The following is an 18,773-nucleotide window of genomic DNA, read 5'->3' as shown; positions in this document are numbered from 1 at the left end:
GTAAAACAGTCCATCCTAATCAGAAAGTACATGGAGATTCGAACCAAGACTCTTTTTGATACTTGCATTGGATAAAAACATTAATACTTTAGAATAGATTATATGTAATTGTCACATCTTTAAATCCTATAATTTGATCACAGACTTTGATATGAACTACTGTATTATTATTTGATTCAATATTATGTTGCATAATAAACAATGGCAGTGTTGCATTTGGTCTCAGGTCCCCCACACTGAGCAAGTTTGGCCTGATAATAAAAATAATGTCGCTACACTAACTGTCCAATAGGTGGCAGACATACACAGCTCTAGACCTGTCAGTGCGTCTCCTGCACGAAGAAGACGCAGCGCCAGCCAGGCAGAAGACCAAAGTCTGTGCAGAAGACATAATACCGCGACTTCCTAAATTAATTAGCTATTGTCATTCACATAATATATTTCTTTACTTGCGTATCGAGGAACTGTCGTAGACTTAAACGTAACTTCAACGTATGCCAGCGTGTTGTGAGCAATCTTGCGAATGCCCGCTCCAACTGTGATATGTAACATACGTGTTGGGAAACCAGTGAACTGAACCCATAACGTCCCACCAAGGACAGAGTTTGAAGGACCATCATGCGAGCACGCTGTGTGTGAACCAGTTCGTCCATCCACGGTAAGCCTAGGTCTTGAATGACTGGTGAAGGATGAGCTAGTCACGATCAGGATAACAGGAAGTAGCTTAGGGGTGGGCGGCTAGCCGGTTAGCTTAGCCGTTAGCTCGCTGTGTGGCTTAACGTTAGTGCCTGCCTGTCATGCCCCTTCTGCTGGACACTACTTTGTCTACTCGCTTACATAACAACCGCGAATCCCGTTTTTTCTCTCACGTCGTAGATGAACCGTGAACTAGCCCGTGACAAAAGGATATCTGTAATCGTTTTTGGGAGAAGACAGTTCAGTTACTTTCTGACAGTACTAGGCATGCCCTTCATACCGGTTTATGTTGATCTCCAGCGGATTTTATTTAGTTGACGTTTCGGTTGTTCTTATTTCAGTTCTTCACTTGTGTTCTCTTTTGAACGTGGACTATCTGAAGTTCTACTGTGGTTTGATTTAAGAAGGACTTCAGTCCGGTGTCAAGCTACAAACTGGATGAACTTAGAATTGTGTGAAAGGTCATAGTGCGAACGAGGGGCTACACGCAATGTCTGCATTGTGTTAGACATCCCGGCCACACTCTGTCCTACCTACGGATCACACCTCTTTTCTGTGTAAGGGCTGACCGTAAAAAGAAAAGGTAAGCTTTGATACAAAGATCATAACCTTCGTAGCATTCGTTGTTTGATTATATATGCTGACTGAATGGATATGTTGCGGATGATCCGATGACTAATGTACCTGTGTACTGTACACCTCAGAAAGATTATTTTAAACTTGCGTCGTCAGTCACATAATTTCAACCTGCATTTGTTCTTCATATCTGACAATACATACACAGATTTGTTAGTAAAAGTTGATTGACCTTGTATAAGATCTTATCCTTGCTTACCTTTTTAAAATGATCTCTTTGGCAATATTCTTCAGCCAATAAAGTATTTTATTATAGGAATTGCACTGCTTCATTGACATTACTTTTGACATGTTATGTCATAGCTATGAGATCATGAAGACTGGATATTTTTATTTATTACTTTATTATTCTTTTCCCTTTGTATTGTATATGGCATACGTTTCAGTGGTGCTACTACATGCATACCACTAACTAGAAACTGCCAGTGAACAGTGAGTGGGACAACTGGCTGTTTAGTGTAACCTGAGGTTGTATAAGCAGCCGTCTCTTGGTGGTTCTGATGATAGAAAAACACATTTTGGATCCAGAGCTTTATACCTTCATGGTTTCGTGATGACTAAATGTTAGAGAGGGACACCGGACACTTTGTCACACAGCCATGAGCCGACAGAGATCCCGGTATGCTAGTCATTTGGCAGGGCTTTGAGGTAGTACTGCACGTACGACCGTGGGTCTCTGGCCTGTCTACAGTGAAACATGGCTGAGGACCAGTGGGTGACATTTCAGCCCGGGTTGACACACTGTGCACTTATCTTCAGGTCACTGTTTTTCTTCTCACCCTAGCCTGACCTCGTAATATAGCATGAGCAGTTATGAATACTCAACTTTGAAACTTAAACTGACTAATTATATTGCAGTTAATTCAATTTATGTTGTTTTATGGAGCAGAATTATGAGCCAAATTATTTTAGATGTTAACTAATTGTCCAGTCACAGATCTTCTAACCTTACAACAACCATAGGCAGCTGTAAAACTTAAAACGGTACACAATATAATATAAAGCCCACACGACTCTTTGAAGGTTTTCCGAATACTGTGACGCGACACAGATGTGCCTAGTTTGCTGGCCAACAAGAGCAAGAGCCCACCACCTCTCTCTCTTTCCTGGGGCTTTAACAAAGACACGCTCTCCTTGTACGCGTGCAGGCTCTCTCTGGCAGGCTGTTTGTTTGAACCGGGGATCCAGAATCATCCCTGGGGGGCTTGTGATGCATTGTCCACCTCCACTCATGACTGCTGCTGCTGGTCCTGCCACCTTGCTTTTCAAGCAGACACATTCCTAACTTTCAGAATGGATCGCTACTCGCCCTATCAGGTTGATTCATAGGGCGAAAGGTACTAGTTGACGAACAGTAGAAATGTACCTTGGAATTGGAACCTCTGGATTTGGTATAACTGCCCCCCACTCTGGGATGATGTCATCAACACTGTCTTTCAACATCTCGTCGTCATATACCTCCATTTTCATTTTGTAATGACCTTTTTATTTTTTTGAATCAAAATGTCGATTCAAGACCATTCCACTGTGCTACTGTTGGCTCACTTCAGACTATATTTTTCACTTTAAAAGCTTTTCCTTTAATGACTGACCAATTGGGTTCTGAGTCATCCTGGTCGTATTCTCTCACTCATATCTTATGCTAATTTCAGGAAGGTTTCCAGTATGGCCAGTATGCCTTCATTCTGTGTTCCTCTGGGAAAACTAGTTCCTACATCCCCTTCCACTCACTCATATTGTGTTCAGTATTCAGTTGGAGGGACAAGGCTGCTGTGTTGATGTTTATTTTAGTCTCTCTCTCTCTGTCTCTGTCTCTCTGGCTCTGTCTCCACCTGCAGTGTCATGTCTCTGGTGTTCCCGAGGCCCAACTCCAACTCCATCCACGGTAAGAAGGACAAGCGACTGATGGCTGAGGTGAACGCATCCCCGCTCAAGCACTTTGTGACGGCCAAGAAGAAGATCAATGGCATCTTCGAGCAGCTGGGAGCCTACATCAAGGAGAGCTCCTCCTTCTTGGAAGGTACCTCACACTTCACCGACTCACTCGCTCTCTGTCTGTTTCCCCCTTTCGCCCCCTCTCTCTTTCTTCGGTTTCTCTTTCTCTCTCTGTCTCCCTCTCTCTCTGTCTGTCTATTGCTCTCTGCCTCTGTCTGTCTATCTCTGTCTCTGTTTGTCTCGCTCACTCTCTTGATATCTCGCTTATCTAATCCATCATCGCCATTGTTTGTGCTCTGTAGACATTTCCCAACTTTATAGATTGCGTCTGTCCTAACATTACTCCTATCGTTATGTGTTACTTGCCCATCCACTCTGACTTAAATTACAGCTGAAGGCACTGATGCTCTGCTGCGCTAACATACCAATAGAATGTTGGTATGTTAGCGTACCAGTTGTCCACTAATGACTCACATTCCAGCAAGTTATTACGCTACCTTCTGTAACCTGTGTGTAAGTAAAGATAATGTATGATAAAGTTTGTTGTTTTTAAACAGTTTGACACATTCCTTTTCGAGGTGAAAGTGCACGCTCTGCATGCACACGCCTGTTTGTCTGCATTACCTTTGGCTAAAATGCAAGTCATGTGTTCGGCCCCAGTGGCGTGTGGGTTAGGTTATGCAGACGTGACCAACATGTGGCTCCTGGTTACCGAGACCATTGGTGACGTTGCTCCTCTACCTTTATCAGTAACCAGTAGCACTGTTCGCTTCAGGTTGCATGGTAGTTTGCAGATTGACGTTGGCCCCGAGATTCAACAGTTGATTTCTATTGGAGTTTAACGACACAACTGTCGTGGCAAGTGTCCCATCTCGTTCATGTCAGGGTTATGTTACGGTCAAGCTAAGTTCATGTTGCGTTCATGTTGCGTTCATGTCGTCTCAATGTCATCATCCCGGTCTTTTCAAGTCATGTGATCGCTCTAAGTCACTTCAGAAAGCACTGCCACCAATGGGAGGCCATGTCAGTTAATTGTAGCTATGAATCAATGTTTTATTAATTTGTGTGTTTTTCGTTGGTTCCTCAGAAACGTATAAGAGCGATGAGCTGGACCCGGTCACCACGGAGGAGCAGGTGCAGGAGGTACGGGGTTACCTGGCCAAGGTCGCAGGGATCGGGGAGGTGCTGGCCCGCAGGCACATGAAGGTGGTCTTCTTCGGCAGGTACGTCCCCGATTGTTGGCGCTCGGTTCCTACTAACCACATCTAGCACGTGCTGGATTTGCAGACTTTACCCTTTATGTTCCCTATCAAACGCACTACACGCGATGGCTTAAGGCAACTTTATTTGTACTGCACCTTACAAACACAAAGTCCATTCAGAGTGCTGTACATAGGCAGGAATCACCTTCTGAAGGGAATCAATGAAATACAGCAATTAATGAGAGAATCATCTAACAGAAAATGTAGTATCAGAAGCATTTGAAGGTAAAATGAATCTGTAGTATGTTGTTTTGTTGTATTTTAGGACACGAGGAACAGGAACTGTCCTCTTACTGATTATACACGGGTTAAATAAATACTTTCAAAAACCGATTACATTCTGATATTTCAAAGTAGGAAGTGTTGAGGGAGACCTCCAGTGGTGTGAAGGTTGGTTCCAGATACGCGTCAGCCTAACCCCACCACTGTCTGCTGCCCCCCCCTAGGACGAGCAACGGTAAGAGCTCGGTGATCAACGCCATGCTGTGTGACAAGGTGCTCCCCTCGGGGATCGGTCACACCACCAACTGCTTCCTGAGGGTTGAGGGCACGGACGGCAACGAGTCGTTCCTGCTCACAGAGGGCTCCGAGGAGAGGAAGAGCATCAAGGTGAGACACCCGGGGGGTAGGAGGCACACGCAACACGGAACAGTAACAACGTTGAGCAACGCCTTGAGTTGAGGGGTTGAGGTGACTTGAGTTTTGAGGGGAGTTTTTAGTAAATGTTAAAGGTTGGGTATGGGATTTGTTAACCGCCAGCAGATTTTGAAAATACACAACTCAAATGGTACTACCCCCTCTCTTTCAACGCTGACTCTGACTCCACCCATTCCTAGTACATGGACGCGCAATCATGCACGAGCGAACACAGATGCGCAAGAGCGAGCCATTAGCTAGTTAGCTAGCTCCAGTAGCTACCGCAGGATAACAACAAACAGAAGCTTGCTCTGGGTCACGAGCTTTGAGTACGTGCACGAAGGGGTCGCGTGGGGAGGGGGAGTGCAGTACGACCGTTTGATCGACGTACTTACTGTCCAATGCCACTCGGTGGGTCTGGAAATCATTGGCTGGAGTTTTTCGAGCCCTGCCCGTTCCACAGATGATTGACTTTTTTAATTTTCATGTCAGTATTTTTAACTCAGTGGCTGTAAGTGGTTTATGATAAGGATTTCAAGTAATTTTGCAAAAATGGCCAAAAAATAGAATTCCATACCCAACCTTTAAGGTAACAATCTATAAGATCTCTCTCTGAGTGTAGTGTAGTGTCATTTTCACCTATGGCAAAAATGACACTACACCACTGCACACAAGAGAGTTTAAGAGCGAGTCTGTTGCGGTTTGCTGTGCCGTACCCTCTGTGGACAAACGGCCATTGAAAATATGTCACTTACTGAGCCGTTTGGGGTTTGATTGCGTGGTTTGTGACATACATCGATGTCGTAGAACCTTTTAGTACCCGTTCCGTGTCTGTATGTCTAGATCTCTATATGCCTCTTCCTTGCCTTCCAGACGGTGAACCAGCTGGCCCACGCGCTGCACCAGGACGAGCTCCTGGACGCAGGCAGCCTGGTGTGTGTCATGTGGCCCAAGGCCAAGTGTGCTCTGCTGAGGGACGACCTGGTCCTGGTGGACAGGTGAGGACGCACTCGCATGTCACGGCAGGACTGGTGCTATTTACCCGGGGATTAATCACCAAGGCGCTGTTGGGGACAGCTCGCCATCAAAAGAAAAAAATGTCTGGCTGTTCTATTCATGTTTACTAAATAACCAACCCCTTATTATTAGTAGATAGAACTGTTGGGTGTCTTTTGGACTTGTTCGAACAACGTTCATATTGAAACCCTTCTAAAGCGATTAACACCCCCTGATGACCGGGAGGGTTAGTGGCCGGGGGGGCTTGCGTATCCCCCCACAGGACGGCAGCTGTCAAAGTACTACCGCAATTTCAAATAATGTTTGAATATCCAAAACGAATGAATGATAATTCGGTTATCCAAACCCTTGTATGCTTCCTTCAAATAGCTTTAGTAGTAGCTAGTGCTAACCACCAAGGTGTCCTTCACACTTCCTTAATGTATCTGTAGCTGTAGCTAGTGCTAACCTCCCTGGTCTCCTGTAGGCTTCACTCCTGTAGCTTTATCTCTAGCTAATGCTTCCCTCTTTGGTATCCTCTGCGTGTACAGCCCGGGCATTGACGTGACCACAGAGCTCGACAGCTGGATTGATAAGTTCTGTCTGGACGCTGACGTCTTCGTACTGGTGGCCAACTCGGAGTCCACCCTCATGCAAACGGTGAGCCAAGACAGTGACTCCTTAATGGGGAAACATATCACCATCACCAAAACCTAGTGTAAGGAAAAAAATTCATATATATATATATTCAATAATTATTGTGATTAATATTGTTTATATTATTATAATTATGATAATTAATATGGCCCTCCTCAACCTCTGTTTATACCCTCCCTCCCACCTATTACACTCAGCATCTGGTTGCATACAGACCTGTCTACAACCTATACCGCCCTGTGTGTGTGTCCTTCTGTAGGAGAAGTTCTTCTTCCACAAGGTGAACGAGCGTCTGTCCAGCCCCAACATCTTCATCCTCAACAACCGCTGGGACGCCTCCGCCTCAGAGCCTGAGTACATGGAGGAGGTGGGTACCACGGCCATCCACGTCTAGTTCAGGACCAGACTAACCAATGACCCAAAAGCTGGTTTTATTTATTAACGTGATTGTAAAATCACGTGATTACTTTTATAAAAAGTAACCACGTGAAGCACCTGTCCCATCAGGGCCGCTCTGATCACGTTGAAGCCTGGGTACTTTAGAGATCAAGATAAACCTGTCTGGCTTCAGTTCAGGTGTCAACTATTGTTTAGTAAGCCTTGTCCCCTGCTGTCGCTTTTCATGCTGCACTGCATGGCTACCTCATTGCTTCGGTTGATGAACGAGTCACTTTCCCACATACACCTTTCCCTTTCTCACAACTTGTCAATCTGGAATCTGTAACGCGTCAGAGCGTGTTGGGTCACACCTCGTTGACACCCATGATCACTCTTATTTGTTATTATTGATTTATAAGTTTTTTTTACCTTGTTAAAATGAATGCACTTAGTTTGACTGCCGCCCCCTTACCTGCTGCGACAAGCCAGGCTTAGAACCAATGGGATAAGGTGTGTGGGTTGACAGCAGTGTTAATAGGATCGACTAATGATCGGATCAGCAGAACACTTTGACGGGCAGGAAGTGCCCAGAATGTGGGGACTTCTGGGCTGTTGAACTTGAGCTGGTATCAGTCAAGGTGTTTTATATATCTTGTCATGTTCAAGCATTTATTGTGTTCTGCTGAGTATACTTATAAACTGAACAATTTTTTTTAGCTTGCACATGTTTAAATGCATCAACACCGTACCATTTAGATTTTATTTAGATGTTTTTTAACGGGTAAACATAGTGTTTACACAGTATGATATAATCATGGATGGTTTTCCCAGCTAATAATATTGTGTATCAGTGACAGAAAGACAAAATTGATGTTTTTGTCTAAAGCCAGAGACAAAACACAAAACAAATGAGCTATTGTCATCACTATATGTATATCTCCACCGTGGGCTACAATGAGAAGGTGCTGGTTGACCTGTTGACCTGATGACCTCCGACCCTTGCCCCCTCCAGGTGCGGCGGCAGCACATGGACCGCTGCAGCAGCTTCCTGGTGGACGAGCTGGGTGTGGTGGACCGCGCCCAGGCCAGCGACCGCATCTTCTTCGTGTCCGCCAAAGAGGTCCTGCAGGCCCGCATCCAGAAGGCCCAGGGCATGCCCGAAGCAGGTCAGACTAGGCCGCCTTCCCATCAGCTCAGGGGGGAGGGGGGGGGTCAACATCGCCTGATAACAAAAGCAACCGCTTCTTGCACGTTCCAAAATAATATAAATGCTAAATTGGGGCTGTGCTGCATCTCAGATGGTGGCTGCACTGGGGCATATAGACATGTTGTTTGGAGACGCCCCCCTTGAACGTGCAGGTATAATACGTGGATGCAGGTAACGCACACGGCCGGTCAACAGGTGTCCTTCGTGTTCTCAGGTGGCGCCCTAGCCGAGGGGTTCCAGGCCCGCATGTTTGAGTTCCAGAACTTTGAGAGACGCTTTGAGGTGAGGCCTAGACACATCCTGAGGTTATCCTTCTTCTGTGTTCCTTCAGTAGCTTACAGGATTTACAGTTAAATTGTGTGTGTGTGTGTGTGTGTGTGTGTGTGTGTTTGCGCATTACACAGGAGTGCATCTCCCAGTCGGCGGTGAAGACCAAGTTCGAGCAGCACACCGTGCGGGCCAAGCAGATCTCCGAGGCCCTGCGGCTCATCATGGACTCTGTGCACGTGGCCACACAGGAGCAGAGGTAGCGCACGCCACTCTGTTGCCATGGCGGCGACGACAGTGTCGGGTCTCATGACTTTAGCATGTATAATAATTATATAATGTACGTGAATAGATATGCTCCTTAAGATATACAGGAGGATGCTGGTAAAGGATGGACAGAATCTCAATCAGACTTTCTCGAAGGTTGGATTAAAATGAAATAATGTAACGTGTTTCAGGATCCACTGCATGGAGACCCGGGAGGACCGGCAGGACCGCATGGAGTTCATAGACAAACAGCTGGACCTGCTGAGCATGGACTGTAAGGCCAAGATCAAGAAGATCACAGAGGAGGTGGAGAGACAGGTGAGCATGACACCCATGCTTTATACACCCCGAAAACCTTTAGAGTAAAACTGTTTGTTCAAGGTGTCTGTAGTACATTCGCCACACAGTACACAATACAGCCCGTCAACGAGCAAACAACATACAGAATAATGCGCTAAACTGTGTTCAACAATGGGACAGCTAGATGGATACACTTCAACCAGTAACAAACTCAACCTTCCACCAGTATCTGCCGGGCTAATAATAATAATAAACTTTATTTGTATAGCACTTTTCGAAACAGGAATACAAAGTGCTTCACAGAGCAGAAAAAAAAAAGAAAGAAAAAGAAATAAACACCATAAAATAGAGCAAAAGGCAGAAAGTAATGTGTTAAAATAATACAAATACTGTAGAAAGCTTTTGCATACAAATGAGTTTTGAGACTTGTTAGATGATTAGACTGATTTAGCTTATCTGAGATTCGCAGGCAGGGGCACGAATGTGGCACACCCTGCACCCAGTGGCACCAGGGCTGTGTCTCACGCCGGGGCCCTGCACCCAGTGGCACCAGGGCTGTGTCTCACGCCGGGGCCCTGCACCCAGTGGCACCAGGGCTGTGTCTCACGCCGGAGCCCTGCACCCAGTGGCACCAGGGCTGTGTCTCACGCCAGGGCCCTGCACCTAGTGGCACCAGGGTTGAGTCTCACACCGGGGCCCTGCACCCAGTGGCACCAGGGTTGAGTCTCACACCGGGGCCCTGCACCCAGTGGCACCAGGGTTGAGTCTCACACCGGGGCCCTGCACCCAGTGGCACCAGGGTTGAGTCTCACACCGGGGCCCTGCACCTAGTGGCACCAGGGTTGAGTCTCACACCGGGGCCCTGCACCCAGTAGCACCAGGGTTGAGTCTCACAATACCCAGTAGCACCAGGCCCTGGTGCTACTGGGCCCTGTACCCAGTAGCACCAGGGTAATGTCTCACACCGGGGCCCTGTACCCAGTAGCACCAGGGCTGTGTCTCACACCGGGGCCCTGTACCCAGTAGCACCAGGGCTGTGTCTCACACCGGGGCCCTGTACCCAGTAGCACCAGGGCTGTGTCTCACACCAGGGCCCTGTACCCAGTAGCACCAGGGCTGTGTCTCACACCGGGGCCCTGTACCCAGTAGCACCAGGGCTGTGTCTCACACCGGGGCCCTGTATCTGTGTCTCGACGGGGCTAGGTGTCCAACGCCATGGCAGAGGAGATCCGGAGGCTGTATGTTCTGGTGGACGACTTCCACATGGACTTCCACCCCTCCCCCGTGGTGCTGAAGGTCTACAAGAACGTAAGGACACACACACACACGCTTATACACACGCACACATGCGCATACACACGCGGGCGCGTCTGTTAAACCACTCCAACAACGATGGGACTAGTCGTGTATTTTAGTTCAGTTTAATTACTTCACCAGCAAGACTTCATCACAAGGCTTCATCACAAAACAGCTCCAACTACAACCTGAAACTTCTTTTAACAACAATTCGCTACTCATGTAGCCATCTACTGGTGTGATGACGGAATTACTAAATTGTTATAAATCTATATTCTTCAATGCATTACTAAACAGAAAACAAATTAAATTGTTTTTTTTTGTGTAAACTGTGGTAACCCGGTGCTCGGTTGGGCCGGGTTCCACGGACAAAACACGCTTGGCATTGGGGTTTTAGCCATTGCAGGCATTTATTTAACAATTAACTTAAACAATCAAACCATGAAGGAGACGCGGTCTCTAGGGCCTCCGTGGGCCTCTAGGCTCTCTCGCTGCCACGAGCACTTCCTTCCTGCTCCCGTGCCGTGCTGTGCTGTCCTGGACCTCCTCTTAAGATGGCTCCTCTGCCACCGGCCAGGTGTCCACCAATCACCCTGATTGGGGAGGCGACAGGGATGCTCTCTGTCGCCGGCTGGTGGGTGGGGGTGGTATATCCCGTCCCTCACGGTCCCTCGGGCCCGTCCAGGCCGAGGTTTATGTGGCGGGATGCCACAAAACAAACCAAAATACTTTTAAAGGGGTATTTCCAGGTGCTACACGTCTGTGTGTGTGTGTATATATATGCACGAGATTATTTAGGAAATGTCATTGACCACATAATGAATGGATACAGTGTAGGGAATGGCTGCAGCCCTAATTCTCTTGACAGGCGTATAAGGGAAAAGGCTGTTTCGCCTATTAGGAACTAGTTTGTTGGCCGTACCCAGTATGGAAGAATGAACACAACTGTGTTGACCTCAGCCTGTGGGTACATGAAGCTCACACACCCAGCTGTCTCAAACCTCTCTACTTATCTCTTTAGATGTCTAGACGATGACTCAACTCTGAGGCCGCATAGTCCTTATACCAACGCCCTGAAACAGTCTGCTAAAACACCCCAGACACTGCTAACATTGTACCTCAGTGTAATGACGTTGTAAACAATCATTAGAAACAATGACTGTTTTTATTCTTTCATGGCAATTTATTCATGACGCATTGGAACCAAGGACTGATAAGGCTTCTAAAGGGGCATACAATATGTAGATGGATTTGGATTTAATGGATGCATTCTCGAGTACAGACCAGATCATTTTGTTATAGTGATTTAAGACGGTTTCACACCGTTGCATGAAAGCTGCATCATTATTCAAAGAGAGCAGATGTACCCTTTAAAGGAAGCCAAATGATTAGGAATTTTGCTGGGCAAAAGGAAGCCTTTGCTGGGCAATAGGTTACAGGGATTTTCCCAGATAATTCAGAGATGGACTAGACTAAGATCTGAACAGAAAGAGGGAAACATTTATTGTCTTTGGTATTACGAAAATTAAACAATATTTTTTCCCATTGACCTTGTTTGCAGTCGTGTCCTTCTGCATCCAGCTAGAGCGAACAACCTATAGGCCTTTACAGGACCTAGATGTTAGTCTCTTCCGCAAGGGCTTCACAGACAGGAAGTCATGCCTGCCTCTTGGTTTAGAACCAAGATGGCCATTGGTGAAGAGGGCGCATTCCTTTTCAAACCAGTTAAATCAGGAATTTTGAAAATTCATGGTTCTCTGTGCTAAAACCACAGCAGCTTAAATCTGCCTTGTGCAGACATAGATCACAGATCCACTATCCAGCCGCCAGCCAAGTCCCCCTGGGCTTCATCCAAGGCCTAGCACTCAGACCCTGAACCCTGTTGGTGACGGGTTATGTAAGACCTGGCTCTCTGTTAAAGAGGAGCATAGCACTGGAATCACACTGTGAGGATCCAACCAAACACAGGCTTATTGCTCTCTGTTTCCGATTGGATAGGTGGGTCGCTGTTTCTGTTTGACTCGTTGCATCAATGTTTCTGATTGGCTAGGTGATTTGCTGTTTCGGATAATAATCACATTTTGGAAGAGATGAATAACACCATTTTGATTTTGATCCAACTAGGTCACGAAAAGACTGTGATTCAATTAATCTTCAAAGGCTCTACCCTATGCTCAGTGAGTCCGGTGGTTTGATGTGTGGTGTCTGATGTGGTGGTGCTGTGTTGCAGGAGCTCCACAGACACATCGAGGAGGGTCTGGGGAGGAACATGTCAGAGAGATGCTCCGCAGGCATCACCAACGCCCTGCAGAACACCCAGACTGAGATGAACGGTACGGACAGCTCCGTGTAATCAGCAAACACTCACCAGTACACTTTTTATTAGCGGCAGGGAGGAGGATGCTGTCAACATCTGTGATTAAATAATTAATCCATTCTTTCATCATTTCTATCCTAATTATCTTTTTCAGAGCAATATTTGCTGCTTTATAGAAATCGAAATGAAAATGCTATTTTTTCCCCATCTGTCCATTACCTTCCAAAGAGGATAACCAACCCCCCCTTGTCCCCCCCCCCCCCTCCCCAGAGGGTCTGAAGCCCCTGCTGCCAGCCCCGGTCAGGGAGCAGGTGGATAAGCTGGTCCCCCGCCAGTGCTTCAGCCTCAGCTACGACCTGGCCTGCGACAAGCTCTGCAGCGACTTCCAGGAGGACATCGGCTTCCACTTCTCCATGGGCTGGACCATGCTGGTCAACCGCTTCCTGGGGCCCAAGAACACGCGGCGCGCCCTCATGGGGTACAACGACCAGGTAGGAGGCCCGGGGTCCCAGGAGCCTGGATTATACTCAAATTTGTCTTTTGTTAACTTTGTATTTTAAATGTAATTTTGTATTGTTTTGAAATTTTTTCTTAATAGTGCATGTGAAGGATTCAGTGCCGTCAAGTGGTGAGGTTGCAGATTGCAACCAACTGAACGCCCCCTACGTACATATGTCTACATACGAACATTTACAGATTTTCTATGATAAACAAGTCCTTTCTTGACCTCTATAATTATTTAGTTAATTTAACTACTTTAACTCAAAATCTGGAAGCAGGGCAGCTGACGCCATGGCATCAACAGAAACAACCCCCCCTTCCCGACCTCTAACAGTGGCCTGTGATTGGCTAAAGTATGCGATGTCATAGTGATGTCGTCTCTCTCTCGCTCCGCCAGGTGCCCCGCCCCCTGGCTCTGACGCCCGTCAGCACCAGCATGCCTCCCTTCCCCCAGGGCTCCATGACCCAGGAGGAGCTGATGGTCTCCATGGTGACCGGCCTGGCCTCCCTCACCTCCCGTACCTCCATGGGCATCATCGTGGTCGGGGGCGTGGTAAGCAGCAGCCATCATTACTCAAACACTGAGCTTCAGTTATCAATGCCAATGGATCACTTGAGTCTCGTGCTTGGAATTCGCCGTTCTTCCTTGTGCTTCTATCCATGTGTGTTTATTAGGGCTGAACGATTAATTGAATTCATTCTTTTTATTTTTTTGTAACTGACGAGATCAGTAAGATGCGTATTTATTTTTCTCGTACAACTCAATAATTAAATAAAGATGTTATATCAATTCATCTCCACACATAGACCTGGCCTAACGGAAATGTTGACTGCTTCCAATGTTGTGTTGGTCAGACTATACAATGATTTATTGCTTGTGTTCAGTGAATAATACAGAACAAAAGGAACTTCAAGAAAGAAAAATCCCATACTCTACAATAGGGCTGCTCGATTATGGGAAAAATCATAATCACGATTATTTTGGTCAATATTGAAATCACGATTATTCAAACGATTATCTTTGAGTCTGAAAACGTGTTGTATTTATTCACCATGTCTCTCCCAAAAAAAACGTTGTAACTGAGAACTTTGAAATCACGCCTTAAAAAAATACACAAAATGGTCAAAAAGAAAATGTTCCAATCTAAAATGATATACAGATATGTGTCCAGCTGTTCTGACCTTTCTATAAATCATTAAAAAAGAAAAAATAATAATTAACAAAAAATCGGATAACTCGATTATGTTAATTTTCTGATCGTTTGACGCTAAAATCGTAATCGCGATCAAAATTCGATTAATCGCCCAGCCCTACTCTACAATCACAATCAGATTATTTCCCAAATAACCACGTGGCTGGGAGTGTCCGCTGCCCTCAGCCTCTCTCATCCAAGCAGCCTGCAGGCCTCTCGTCTGTCCTCACCCTAACCCCCCGACCCCTCCTCCGCTTCCCCCCCCCCCCCCCCCCCCCCCCCCACCAGATCTGGAAGGCGGTGGGCTGGCGTCTGATCGCCCTGTCGGTGGGCATGTACGGCCTGATGTACGTGTACGAGCGTCTCACCTGGACCACCAAGGCCAAGGAGCGGGCCTTCAAGAGGCAGTTTGTGGAGTACGCCAGCGAGAAGCTGCAGCTCATCGTCAGCTACACCGGATCCAACTGCAGCCACCAAGTGCAGCAGTGAGTTTGTCTTAAGGCGTTAAGTGACGTACGAACTCTGTGCAATGTTTGAAGAATCGGGTTCGGATGTGCAGGAAAAGCCCAAAAAGCATGACGTGGGAATCGCAGTGTTTGGTCTAAACCCTTCCAAGATGGCGGAAGGCACTAGCGACTCATCCGTAATGAGGATTTATTTTGTGTTGACTATATATGAATGTATTTTGACTTAAAAAAATCATATTCTTCCAGTTTTGTGCTCATCGCGTGATAGAAACAGCATCAACGCTTGCTTTGAATTCTTCTTGTTCTCACCTACCGTAGGCTGTGACCAATCAGTATATGCCGATGATTTAGCTATTTTCTATCGTGAGGAGTTCTACAAGGTGGATGATGGTTGGAATTGATTTGAGGTCATTGTTTTCCGGATGATGATTAACGGTGGTGTGTCCTGCAGGGAGCTGGCGGGGTCATTCGCCGGGCTGTGTCAGCAGGTGGACGTGACGCGGCAGAACCTGGAGGAGGAGATCAGCGACATGAACAACAAGATAGAACTGCTGGACACGCTGCAGAGCAAGGCCAAGTTGTTACGGTAACATCCCCAACGGCGCTGACCTGTTAGGGCTTTGTACATCAGAGTGCATCATAGGATTTTTTTGTCAGGCTTACTCCGACATTTTGAGAGGACTGAGAGTTTGGTTAATTTTTAAGTTACGTAAATATATTGTAAACTAGGCTAATGCCATGTCTCATGAGAAATGCTGTCACTGTTTCAAACACAGCAATATCTTCCCGTAATGACCAATCATTTCGCGATTAATTACAAAATGATGACCTCATATACAACGATCACAATATGTAGCATTCCAATGCTTCCAAAAAGGCAGCGATCATTAGGTTGTGACGATGTGATGCAAAAGGAACTATAACCACGGCCCCCTGAACTGAACATCTTCTAGGAGGTCTTTAGATCTGAGCTTTTTACCCATAAAACATCTACTAATATGAGAGTGGGTAGAGAGTTTAGAACGGAAGAAAGCCCTTTTAAAGTGTCAAACAAAGCTGTAATCGATTGGACGCACCCCTCGCGTTAACTCTAGGTGGGCCTTCAATGCTGAACTCCATAGGAAAACTTTCTAATAATGTTCACAGCTTTAGGTGTAGGACTAAGGGAATGAACCCAGCACCTTTCAGCTGGGAGTCCAAAACGGTAATACCGTACCACCAGGAAGGCTGTGAACAACATTTGGTTCTGCTCAGTGTGTGGGCCCGAAAAAAAAGAAATGGACAAATTCATGCAGTTAAAACTGTTGCTGGTCTATGGAGATCGATGCAATTTTCTGATTATGATCGTTAGCGAAACACATCGACAAGATGGTTGCATCTAGTGAATTACTCTACAGCTACAGGTAAGAAGAACTGATCATTTTGATTGAGACAGAGAATATTATGTTCCGCTGCTCGGTGGAATGCACAACATGCACTGTTCGGTTTGGGAAAGAAAAGTTCACGCGACATCAATCACATTACCAAAGTGCTATTGAACGTTGACCTAGTCGCATTAGAGCGAGTTGTTTTCCAATCAAATCATGAATACATAAAAATTGGGTATTCTGAAGGACTCAAGTTAAAATGGGGTGACCTTTGGGCTTTAAAGCTTACTCAGTTAATGTAGGCAAGCAGGTCATGTTGTTTGCTCCGTTGTTTTTCGTGGTTCTGCCTATTGTAATAATTCCGTAGTCGATAGAATTCTGTGAGAACGTTCGTCCGACCACGTTGGTGAGCTGCTTGGTGCTAACCTCCGGCTCTTCTGTTTCCCTCTGACAGGAACAAGGCTGGCTGGCTGGACAGTGAACTGAACATGTTCACACAGCAGTACCTGCACCAAGGCCGGTAAAACACACTACACCGCAGCCGCCTCCACCGCCGTCTTGGGAACAAGACAGACTCCAGCACCAGACCAAAGGAGGAGGAAGCGGCAGTGTATCGTGGGAAGACCCCTGTAACGTTGTGATTACACTAGAGATTGTGTTGGTTCTTGTTCACCTCGCTACCACGCCTCTCCCTCACGCCATCATTTTTAATTCAAACTCGAGTTTAGAAAGAATTGTCTAATGTGATGCCATTTTGCAATCTGATCGGCTTCCTTTTGGTTTAGAGAGCCAGCTATCCCTAGTGCTCGAATCAGACGGAAATTAACTGCCACCTCCTGCTGTCTTTCACTTGTTTTCTTGAATTGTAGAATGTTTAATTTATGTTTTTGTACATTTTGATTTAATGCATTATTTTGTACACACATTATGTGCCGGCAGTTACTAATAAGAGTTATTTTTGTTGGGAAAATGCAGGTAAATGTTTTGGTTTGCTCTGCTTTTTAAAAGCAACACATGCATATGTCGTATTTATTCATTTGGGTCGTGTACTGGCTGTATGGAAAGTCAAGGTACAAATGAGAAAGTTTGTGGAGGTAAATATATAGCATATAATTGTCTGAAATGTTGGCACTTGATTAGCAACCACTATCAATTTGTCTTTTTACCTCATTTACCATTTGTACCCAAGATGAGGTGCTTGCTTAAAAATAATTCTGCACTAAGACAGTCCAATGTTGGTGATGGAAAATGGGTTGTTATTCTTGTTTCCGATTGGCTCAAACTGGTGACAAATTCACAACGCCCTGTGTCAGCTCCATGGTGTTATCTGGCGTTTGGGAAAATCTAGGGACGGATTCACGTTGAACTCGTGCTCCTTGACTGAATGTGAGGAAGCCAGGCAATATGATGCTGTCTTTGAGCCTGACTGTGGGCCTATCAATGCTTTGGTCTGTTTAGGTAGAAGTAGTCCTTCCGGAAGCCCTCAAGCCAAAGTTTTAAAGAGTCAGAGTTTGCGATTTAGAACAATGAGAGGTATTGGTTCACCCAGAATCCCGAGCTCAAGTGTCCACATATTTAAACAATCGATCGAAGCCTTTTGATCACTCGCAATATGATGTGTTAATATTTAAAATATGTTTTACTCGAAAGTTTTGGGCCAGTTCTATTGTACCTTTGATCGCACCAATAACTAAATTGGCTCTGGGACTTTCTTTGATTGCTACTATGTGATAGAAACACTTTATTTGATACTACTTTTCCTGTTTAAAAGATGTATGGAAAACGCCTTGAAAGGTTTGGTTCGGAGGTGCACATAACTTTAGGATTTGGTTTGTGCCTAGCAGCGTTGATGTTAGACTTTTCCTGAGTGAAGACTTGCACTTTATACATTTTGCTGCTTTTGTTTTGTTGGTGTTTAGTTTTTTTTCTTTTCTTTTTTTCTCCAAAATGTAAAACGGATGAAATGCAACTAAGAGACAACTGGTTTTAGATTGGTTGTCTAGACCAGCATGCTTGTTCTTCATATAAGTGTCAGTGCAAAAAGAAATATTAAATATGCTGGAGCAACTACAATGTTTTTGTATATTGTGTGTGTGTGTGTGTGTGTGTGTGTGTGTGTGTGTGTGTGTGTGTGTGTGTGTGTGTGTGTGTGTGTGTGTGTGTGTGTGTGTGTGTGTGTGTGTGTGTGTGTGTGTGTGTGTGCAAGCAATGTTGGTGAAAACACAACCAAAATCATCAACACAATTAAAGAACTGTAAATTAAAGTATATCAAACAATGTTTAACACACCAGTCGCAAATACGAGAAAATAAAATACATGATATGTTATGTATGAAATGTTGCATGTAATGAATGAAGTGTTCTGCAGGTTGGCAACACAGCCACTAGATGACGA

The 18,773-nt window shown here is 45.6% G+C and overlaps 1 protein-coding gene across 3 annotated transcripts; it reads left to right on the top strand.

The window, feature by feature from the left end:
• The first annotated feature begins 317 nt into the window (after positions 1 to 317).
• Positions 318 to 18,445, top strand: mfn2 (mitofusin 2). 3 transcript variants are annotated; one of them, XM_060057060.1, is made up of 18 exons: positions 318 to 658; positions 3,171 to 3,352; positions 4,355 to 4,490; positions 4,976 to 5,138; positions 6,039 to 6,163; positions 6,713 to 6,821; positions 7,078 to 7,185; positions 8,209 to 8,362; positions 8,618 to 8,685; positions 8,808 to 8,929; positions 9,129 to 9,255; positions 10,441 to 10,545; positions 12,764 to 12,866; positions 13,121 to 13,341; positions 13,749 to 13,904; positions 14,833 to 15,029; positions 15,463 to 15,597; positions 16,833 to 18,445. In XM_060057060.1, the coding sequence occupies exons 2-18, from the start codon at positions 3,175 to 3,177 to the stop codon at positions 16,900 to 16,902; spliced, it is 2,277 nt and encodes a 758-aa protein (XP_059913043.1). In that variant the 5' UTR covers positions 318 to 658; positions 3,171 to 3,174; the 3' UTR covers positions 16,903 to 18,445. The 3 variants fall into 3 exon arrangements, with proteins under 3 accessions (XP_059913043.1, XP_059913034.1, XP_059913051.1); XM_060057051.1 differs by lacking the exon at positions 318 to 658 and adding an exon at positions 737 to 1,279; XM_060057068.1 differs by lacking the exon at positions 318 to 658 and adding an exon at positions 4,043 to 4,125 and having other exon boundaries at positions 3,223 to 3,352.
• The last annotated feature ends 328 nt before the right edge of the window (positions 18,446 to 18,773 follow it).

This window comes from Gadus macrocephalus, chromosome 1, assembly GCF_031168955.1.
Source record: "Gadus macrocephalus chromosome 1, ASM3116895v1".
Lineage (NCBI taxonomy): Eukaryota > Metazoa > Chordata > Actinopteri > Gadiformes > Gadidae > Gadus > Gadus macrocephalus.
The sequence above is the reverse complement of the archived record's forward strand: the minus strand, read 5'-3'. Positions and strand labels throughout refer to the sequence as shown.